This window comes from Podarcis pityusensis (assembly GCF_964106645.2).
Source record: "Podarcis pityusensis genome assembly, chromosome: 12".
Taxonomy (NCBI): Eukaryota; Metazoa; Chordata; class Lepidosauria; order Squamata; family Lacertidae; genus Podarcis; species Podarcis pityusensis.
In genome coordinates this window covers 3,774,096-3,783,707 of record NC_138037.1, presented here as the reverse complement: position 1 = coordinate 3,783,707, position 9,612 = coordinate 3,774,096, and the positions used below count along the sequence as shown (strand labels likewise).

Genomic DNA, 9,612 nt, shown 5'->3' with positions numbered 1-9,612 from the left:
ACGAATAAAATCACAGTAAAAACATAATAGGGGGGAAAGGGGGGGGAAAAACCCAATTTAAAATACAGGTTAAAATGCAATTTAAAATGTAGCCTCATTTTAAAAGTAGCTGATAAATCAAAACCATAAGGGGAGGGAAACATAAGGGTCAGACTGAGTCCAAACCAAAGGCCAGGCGGAACAGCTCTGTCTTGCAGGCCCTGCGGAAAGATGTCAAGTCCCGCAGGGCCCTGGTCTCTTGGGACAGAGCGTTCCACCAAGTCGGGGCCAGTACTGAAAAGGCCCTGGCCCTAGTTGAGACCAATCTAACCACCTTGCGACTTGGGACCTCCAAAATGTTGTCATTTGTGGACCTTAAGGTCCTCCACAGGGCATACCAGGAGAGGCAGTCCCGTAGGTACGTGGGACCTAGGCCACATAGGGCTTTAAAGGTCAAAACCAGCACCTTAAACCTGACCCTGTACTCCACCGGGAGCCAGTGCAGTTGGTATAGCACTGGGTGAATGTGATCCCGTGGCAAGGACCCCATAAGGAGCCTTGCCGTGGTATTCTGCACCCGCTGGAGTTTCTGGGTCAGCTTCAAGGGCAGCGCCGCGTAGAGCTAGTTACAATAATCAAGCCTGGAGTTGACCGTCGCATGGATCACTGTGGCCAGATCAGGGCAGAAATTACATTTCTCCTTTTATTTTTCAATTAACAAAGTAATAATAATTAATAAATAAAAATAAAAATGTGCACCCCACCCTCACACCATTCCATTGTCGCTATCCAACCTCCCAAAATTTTGACACCTTTTGCGATCGTTTGACCCCTTTCCGTTTTAACAGTACAAATTCTGCAAATACACTCCATATCTCCTCAAAATCATTTCTCCTGCATATTCTCTGTCTTACCTTATTAGCACGTGTTAATTTATCATGAATACAGCCATATCCCACACCTCTTTATACCATTCTTCCATTTTATATTCACCTTGCCCTTTCCACTTCCTAGCTATAATAATTGTGCAGCTGTAAATTACATTTCTGATACTAAGGACCCTAAATACAAGCGTGCAAAGACTGATGTAAATGGAGTAAGTTCCATTAGTACAGAGAGGCCAATTCGAGATTTAAATTGAAAACTGTTTATTTCCGCCTTTTCAAGGAGCTTTCAATCACATCTACGCATTGTGAAGTTATTTGTTTCCCTAAAAACAGACACCATAAATCAGTAGTTTAAAACCCTCACAGTAAAATTTCCCCAAACAATTTCATAATTCATTCAAGAACTGAAGCATAATTAAAATGCATACCTTCATTTTCCAGATATCAAATATTTCAGAAGCCTGTAAACAGTATTACCTTTCTGAACTGAACTTAGTGACAATGCTACAGCTAAGATTGCCAATGCAAATTCTTAGTATAAAAATATTTATATATCTTAACTTACACACAGACACACAATTATTATATTCTTTCCTCTGTACTTTTCATACAGCGATGGAATACTAATTCAGTTTTGCTTTTTCCCTTCGCGCCAGTTATTAACAGTGCAATCCTGTAAATGTTTACCCTGATATAAGTCCCACAAAGTTAAAGACGACCTCTTAATCTCTAGCAAATGGGTTCAGGATTGCCGTCCCAAGAGAATTGTAGATTGGCACACCTTCATATTAGGCATTAAAACAGTCCTCCGTAAGAAAATACAAGTTTTTTCCCCCGAACCTTCAAAAAAGAAATAAGGCACATATAGGTGGATATAATTGCATAGCTCACACAAGCTCATAGTGAGATAGTGCTTTGCACAGAGCTCAGTGTAAATCCAGCTTCGGTGTGCGTAGAAAAGGGGGGAAACATTTTTAGAAAAAGCTTTACAAGGTCACTTGTGGTTAAGACACTCTACACCTCAGTCCCACCATAGAATTTAACGGTGCTAAATCATCACAATACTAAAGTGTCATAGGAATACCTTGGCATATTATGTGCACAGTGGAATCTTACCTACAATAAATTTCCCGTAACTGTTAGTTCTGGTTTAATAGCCATCATTCTGAAGCCGTAAGGGTGGTTTCAGATCAGTGATTTTGCACTAATACGGTCATTGTATGACTGTAACACTAAAGTCCCTTTTCACCAACCAGTGGAGCTGCAGTAGAAAACATCTGGGGCCATGTCAGAAATTCTGGCATGTCAGAAATTCAGTACAGCTTCAAGAAGGGAGGAGGGCATGTTCCACAGAGTCCCAACGCATACAGGACAATTTCAGATGGCCTTCTTCCACAGAGATATCGCTCTGTAGAAACTGCAACATTCACCACCACACCACAGGTGAAAACTGATCATCCGAACCCGACCTAAGACACTTGTTTCCATGTGGCGTAGCAGCTATTCTGGCCAGCAAACTCCGCACCTCTGGTTGTCCTGAGAAGATGAGTTCATTTCTTATTGGCCACAGAACGGAGATAGATTTGTTCGCTCCGGTGTGCTGTTTTCCCTGCACCTGTGCTTCAAGGTCATAGGTCTTCCTGGCACTAAAGCGTCAGGCCACATCCGCACCCTGCGTTAGAAGCCGTCTTGAGACTTCCCCCTGGGAATCCTGGGAAATGTAGTTAGGGGTGCCAAGAGCTGTTAGGCCGGCCGATTCCATTCCCTCACACAGATACGGTTCTCAAAGGGGCTTAACAATCAATCCTTCTTTCCAGAGAACTCGGGGAATCGTGCAGGGTCTCCTCTAACAATGCCCATCACCTGTACCAAACTACAGATACCAGGATGCTTTGGGGGTAGCCAGGACTGTTGAAAGTGGTATCATGGTGCTTTCAATATATAATGCGGCACATTCTCTCCCTCCCTAGATTGGCTTCTGTCCCCCTTCAAGTACCTTGAAGGGGTGGCAGGGAATGTGAACAAACATCTCAGGCACCTCGGAAACCCGTATTCTTTGCACATAATAAGGTAAAGGGACCCCTGACCATTAGGTCCAGTCGTGACCGACTCTGGGGTTGCGGCACTCATCTCGCTTTACTGGCCAAGGGAGCCGGCGTTTGTCCGCAGAGAGCTTCCGGGTCATGTGGCCAGCATGACTAAGCCGCTTCTGGCGAACCAGAGCAGCGCACGGAAACACCATTTACCTTCCCACTGGAGCGGTACCTATTTATCTACTTGCACTTTGACATGCTTTTGAATTGCTAGGTTGGCAGGAGCAGGGACCGAGCAACGGGAGCTCACCCCGTCGCGGGGATTCGAACCGCCGACCTTCTGATCGGCAAGTCCTAGGCTCTGTGGTTTGACCCACAGCGCCACCCGCGTCGTTCTGTCCCAATACTATGGACTGGAGCTTGCAAAATAACCTGCAATTCTTGGCAAACCCTGAATTGTCCCAGCGATTAAATCACAAGAGGCATTGGCGATGAGAAGTAGAAACAGGGGAGGAATAGTAGCTTTGGAAGAAGAGCAGGGAAGTTTTTAGGCACGGAGACTCTTCTCCCTTGACCACCGCAAATGCCATCATCTCTAAAAATGAAGGCAGTCAACAAAAGAGTTAAACAATGGTGGCATTAGAGGCACTGTTCACACCCATTAATATCCTGTCCAGCCTTCACTGCTGTTCAAACAAGTTTATCAGGTTTTCTAAAACCCTACAGTGACCTGTAAGAGGAGCAATAACAGGTGCAAAATGAGCAAAACACAGGAGAATTGAGTTTCTCCTCCGTCACCTCCTCCGCCACACCTCCGTGTGGTGGTGATCATTTCCTCAGTCCCACAAGTCAAGGTTGCCCCATCAAGAATAAGGATTAGATGCGAAAGCTGGAATGGCTAACTAAGGTGGCCACATGACTAGTTCTGAAACAGAAACAAGGTTCTCTACATACAAGAGGCACAGAGAGAGAGGCTAACAGCTTCAATGGCAGGTTGTCAACCATGATGTTTAGGACTACTGGCCTTGATAACTCGAGGCTCTGTTGGGAGTTAATTCTGCTACAGTTTCAAGGTAGCCAGGTGCTATGGGTCATGCCCAACTACAGCTTAGTTAAAATATAGAGATAGCTAAAGCTTTGTCACTTTTCCTGCCAAGAGGCAAGTTATAGAGATCCCAGAACCATTACCTTCAGAAGGTAACAGTCTTCTTTAAGAAGAATTTGCCTATGTCAGCCTTGCTGGCTGGGGCTGATAGCTGTCCTTAGCCAGAACATCTGGAAAGCACCAAGTTAGCAAAGCCTGATCTACATCCTGTCAACAGTTTGCTTATGACAATCAAAGATGCAGTTTACTCCCTGAACCTCTGCCAGACTAGCTACAATTCTGCATTGTTGATTTAACCGAGGCAGAGACTTAAAAGGCAAGTATCACACCGATTTGTTGAAACTGCTTCTCTGCATATCTTGCCAGCTTCCTGTCGCTTCGTAGCCACGGGGCACAGCCTCTGAGTTCAAGGTACAGCCTGGGAATGCAGCAATTAGTTAATATTGGCTATGCCACGTTTGAGGAAGTGTGACAACACCTTATACCTTTACCTAAAGATATAGCTCTCGGGGAAATCTGAATTCCATCTGAAGTGCGTTAAGAACCATCCAAAAAGCAGTTTCTCTCATTCTCTGACCCATCAGTGGATTTTAAAGCACTACATGTAACTGATTATGTTAACAGTGATAAGGCAGAGATCATAAATAGCTACTATCAGGAATTGCAAATGTTGATATAGAGCAGTATTTCCCAAACATGGGTCTCCGGCTGTTTCTGGACTGCAATTCCCATCACCTGTGGCTACTGGTCCTCCTAGCTAGGGATGATGGGAGTTATAGTTTAACAACAACTGTAGACTCAAGTTTGGGAAACATTGTTAAAGAGCGTTTAAATCAGGTGCAAGGAACCATTGGACCTCCAGGTGTCAGTGAACTACAATACCCATCATCCCTGGCCATTGGCTGTGCTTGCGAAGGCTGATGGGAGTTGTAGTCCAGCCACATCCAGAGGGCCAAATATCCCCACGCCTGCTCTAGACATTGACGCATGTGTTTCCGATACAAGAAACAAGTCTGGTTTCCCATCCTTTTGACATTTTTCAGCGTCGTCATTAACAATGACTCTTATTTGCCACTAATACAGTGGTACCTCGGGTTAAGTACTTAATTCGCTCCAGAGGTCCGTTCTTAACCTGAAACTGTTCTTAACCTGAAGTACCACTTTAGCTAATGGGGCCTCCCGCTGCTGCTGCTGCGCCGCCGGAGCACGATTTCTGTTCTCATCCTGAAGCAAAGTTCTTAACCTGAAGCACTATTTCTGGCTTAGCTGAGTGTGTAACCTGAAGCGTATGTAACCTGAGGTACCACTGTACTGTTAACCTCAGCTACAACTTGATTACCTCCTCCCTAAGTTAACAAATGATTGCTTTCACCACTTGCACAATGCAGATTGTATTTATTCCTCGCTCTGCTCTCAATAATGAAAAGCAAAACCTATATATATATATATATATATATATATATATATATATATATCTGAGGTGCATTAAGAACCAGAGACATGAATTCAGGCCTGTTACTACTCTGCAGCCTTCTCTAACCTCGGAGGTGAATTTAGGGCACAGTGCCTTGGGGCCCCCCACAACTATTATTTAGAATGGAGCACAAGAGGTCAGGGGGGGGGTTGGCATAGCACAGGGCCACTGCTAACCTGGCGCCTTCCAGGTTGTCTACAACTCCCATCAACCCCAGCCAGCGCACTGATGGGAGCTGGTAAGCTGCCCTAAAAGCTAAGCAATATTTTCTCCCAACACACTCGAGACTCCTATGTGCAACACTCAGGCAGCACCCTAAGGGTGATGTTTCTCCCACTTCTTGGCCAAACCACCCCATTAGCCACGAATTATGCATATAGTTAACTCAGACATGGGGGAACATGTGGCCGTCCTGTAGTCGCTGGACCAAAACTCCCAACAACCCCTGTCAACATGGCAAGAGTTGATGGGAGCCTTGATCGATCCAACACTTGGAGAACCACAGCTTCCCTTTCCCTGGTGTAACTCGTATTAATGTTATTATCTGTACTGTGGCTGCGTTTGTACTGATTTCAGTTTCCCCCCCGTACAGTAACACGTAACATAAACGTTCAGTAATCTGCAGTTCTAACCAAGGCCACCTTGTTCCCCAAGTATTACAATCACACACACACACAAATTATAGTTGTTCCCTTTTAAGTGAACACCTTAGGATCCACCTGTCCCGATATTGGACAATGACTCCCATCAGCCCCCGCCAATGGGAGTTTAGAATAAAAGGCACTTCAGATGGGAAGTCCCCAACACCCTGCTTCTTCACAGTCATTCACTGCCATTCCCAAACCTGTTAAAAATCCTTTTAGAAGCTACCTAAATCTGGCATGAACAGTTAATGGGAAGACACGCTAAGCCAGACTTAGTGGGAATACGCACTAAGTCAGCTGGAAGTAGTCTTGGACAGAGACTCCCAGACCAATTTCTATTTCTCGAACTTCCACAACTGGTTTTTATCTTCTGCGTTGCATGTCCTCATCTGCACGTCCGCCCGGCCCTCGGCAGTGCGGTAAGCGCTAAGGCATTTTGCCGAATGAGGGTGATAAATGGTCCCGTCTTCTCTAAAATGCCACACAATGTTTTCTGGGATAGCAGAGCCGTCTTTCGGGCAGTTCCTCATGCCCACAAAATCCTTCTGGTCGGGAACTTCGGCGCAGAGCTCTGTCACGGAATTGAACCGGATTTCCTTATTCGACGTGTACTCAAAGAACTGGTTCCCTCCTTGCCCGTGGCACCCGAAGAGGTTGACGTGGGCACCAGTCGGGTTGTGCTCGGGAGAATTGTAGTCTAGGCACTCGGAAGAGATGCCCACGCTGCGGATGGCTCCGTGCCAACCGGGGCGGTCCTCTGGCACGTGCAAGTTCGGAAATATGTTCTTCAGGTACCAGTCGAAGTTCTGGCATTTCAGGCGCTGCCTCAAGAGCTTCCTTTCTGAGATGTCTCCATAGTTCTCCTTCCGTGCCGGGGGATTCCTGTTGTAGAAGTGCTCTTTATACCCATCCATCCACACTTCCGCTGCCCGTGCCGTGTTCTGGAGGAAGTTGGGCCTGGCGTAGGGAGCGCGCTTGGGAAACACATGCCCCACGTGCGAACAGGGATGGATCTCCAAGATGCCCCCGCATTGCCACACCCGAAAGGACAGCTCCAGGTTCTCTCCTCCCCAGACGTCCATCCCCATGTCGTAGGTGCCCAGGTATTCAAAGTACTTTTTGCTCACGGCAAACAGGCCCCCGGCCATGGTAGGCGACCTGATGGGATCGATTTTGGACTTGCGCCTCTGGCGCTCGTAGTCAGGGACGGAGTGCCACTGGAAGGTCAGGCGCCAGTCGAAGCCCCCGATCATGGGCTCGGCCGACTGCATGTAGAACTCAAAGGTATTCCAGTCGATGGTGTCGATGACGGGGCAGACGACGGTGCTCATGTTTTCAGCGATCCTCTCCAGCAGCGGCTCCAGCCAGCCGGGGACGCACTCGCAGTGGCAGTCGAGGAAGGTGAGGACGTCGCCGGTGGCGAAGGTAGCCCCGATCAGGCGCGCCCGGACCAGCCCTTCGCGCTTGTTGGTGCGGATCAGGCGCACCCTCTCCAGGCCGCTGACGTACTTCTCCAGTTGACCCTTGAGGTAGGCCTTGTCGCTCAGGTCGTCCACCAAGATGATCTCCTTCAGCAGGACGGCCGGAGAGGTCTCCAGGACGCTGTGGACGGTGCGCAGCAGCGTGGACCAGGCCTCGTTGTAGAAGGCGATGACCACCGAGGTGGTGGGCAGCTGGCGGTAGCGGTAGGCCTTGGCCTTGCACTCGGCCATGCGCCCGTCCTGGATGTGGCGGTGCAGGGAGATCTTCTGGCTGAGGAAGACGTTGATGGCGTACTGCTCCACCAGCTCCTCCTCCTCCTTCTTCTCCTGGGCGCTCAGCTGCAGGTGGGCAGGCTTGCCCCACTCCCCGGGGGCCGAAGGCTCCGGCGGCGCCTTCTCGTAGACGGGGCGGGCCAGGTCTTCGGGCCGCTCCGCCCCGTCGGAGAAGCGCCTTTCCCCGCGAGGAGAGCGCCTCTCCCCGGCCGGGGGCGCCTGCAGGCTGGCCAGCGACAGCGCCACGGCGAAGAAGGCCACGGCGGCCAGCAGCGCCAGCGCCACCGCGCAGCCCCTGCCCGGACACGGGCCCCTCCGGGCCAGCCGGAGCCGCCGCATGGCGCCGCCTGAGGGAGAAGGCGAACTTCGAGGGCGGCGGCGGCGGCTGCGGCGTCTGTCTCCTCAGGGGCTGCCAGTTCCGGGCTCGCTCCTTCCCGGATACGGAGCGCCAAACTCCGAGGAGGAGGCGGAGGAAGCGACCCACCCCCGGCCGCCTGTTCCTCCGCCTTCGCCGCGGCTCCTCGCGCCTCCCCGGGGCCAAGGCGCCCAGCGGTTCGCTCGCCAAGTTGTCCTTTAAAGGGAGGGAGAGGAGGCGGCGGCGAGCGAGGAGCTTCCTTCCCCTTCGGCCGTCCCACCTCCGGGCAACCGGCCACCTCCGCTCGCCTCAGCCGAAACTCCGCGCGCCCCGGCCGGGGCAACGCGGGCAGCCGTCGGGCTCCGGCTAGGGGAAGAAGGGGCGCTTGAGGGAGAGGAGGCGGCGAGCGAGCGAGGGGCTTCCTTCCCCTCCTCGCCCGCCTTTTCGGCCGTCCCACCTCCGGGCAACCGGCCACCTCCGTTCGCCTCAGCCGCCCGCCGCGCGCCCTTTCCCCGCCGCTCGCCCCGGCCGGAGGGACGCGGGCAGCCGTCGGGCTCCGGTTGGGGAAGAAGGGGCGCTTGAGGGAGGGGAGAGCGGCGGTGGTGGGGCGGCTGGGGGTGAAGGGAGAGAGCCCCGGTTGGGGCAGGGCAGCGGCGGCGGCGGCGTCCGCCTCGCGTGGCCGGCGGAGCGCGAGGGAAACGCGCCCCGTCGCGGCTGCCCTTGCGAGGCGGCCGCTTGGAGAGAGAGAGGGGGGCCCTTTCTCGGCCCTACCTGCCGCGGTGGGCGGGGCCAGAGGGGAAGGGGGCGGGGCCACAGCGCGACCCTCACCTTTTCCTCCCTGCTAGCAGAAGGGCAGTGCCAAAGAATGCTCCACCTACCGCACAATTGCACTCCTTTCACACGCTAGCAAGGTTATGCTTAAAATTCTACAAGGCAGGCTCAAGCAGTATGTGGACCGAGAACTCCCAGAAATGCATTTCGTACAAAGATTACCATAATAAAGGACAAAAGTGGTAAGGACCTAACAGAAGCAGAAGATATCAAGAAGAGGTGGCAAGAATACACAGAGGAATTATACCAGAGAGATATGGATGTCTCCTACACCCCAGGTAGTGTGGTTGCTGACCTTGAGCCAGACATCCTGGAGAGTGAAGTCAAATGGGCCTTAGAAAGCACTGCTAATAACAAGGCCAGTGGAAGTGATGATATTCCAGCTGAACTATTTAAAATTTTAAACGATGATGCTGTCAAGGTGCTACACTCAATATGCCAGCAAGTTTGGAAAACTCAGCAGTGGCCAGAAGATTGGAGAAGATCAGTCTTCATCCCAATCCCAAAGAGAGGCAGTGGAAGACAGGAGTGCCTGGCGTGCTCTGGTCCA

At 50.9% G+C, this 9,612-nt stretch overlaps 1 protein-coding gene across 1 annotated transcript; it reads right to left on the bottom strand.

The window, feature by feature from the left end:
• Nucleotides 1-1,110: 1,110 nt before the first annotated feature.
• LOC308459065 (polypeptide N-acetylgalactosaminyltransferase 4-like) lies at nt 1,111-8,371 on the bottom strand. Its single transcript, XM_080974132.1, has one exon. It carries the CDS (start codon nt 8,213-8,215, stop codon nt 6,458-6,460), a length of 1,758 nt encoding a protein of 585 aa, XP_080830258.1. The 5' UTR covers nt 8,216-8,371; the 3' UTR covers nt 1,111-6,457.
• Between the last annotated feature and the right edge of the window lie 1,241 nt (nt 8,372-9,612).

Coding starts and splice junctions, on each gene's coding strand:
- LOC308459065 (XM_080974132.1), bottom strand. CDS start 8,215: ATGCGGCGGCTCCGGCTGGCCCGGAGGGGCCCGTGTCCGGGCAGGGGC.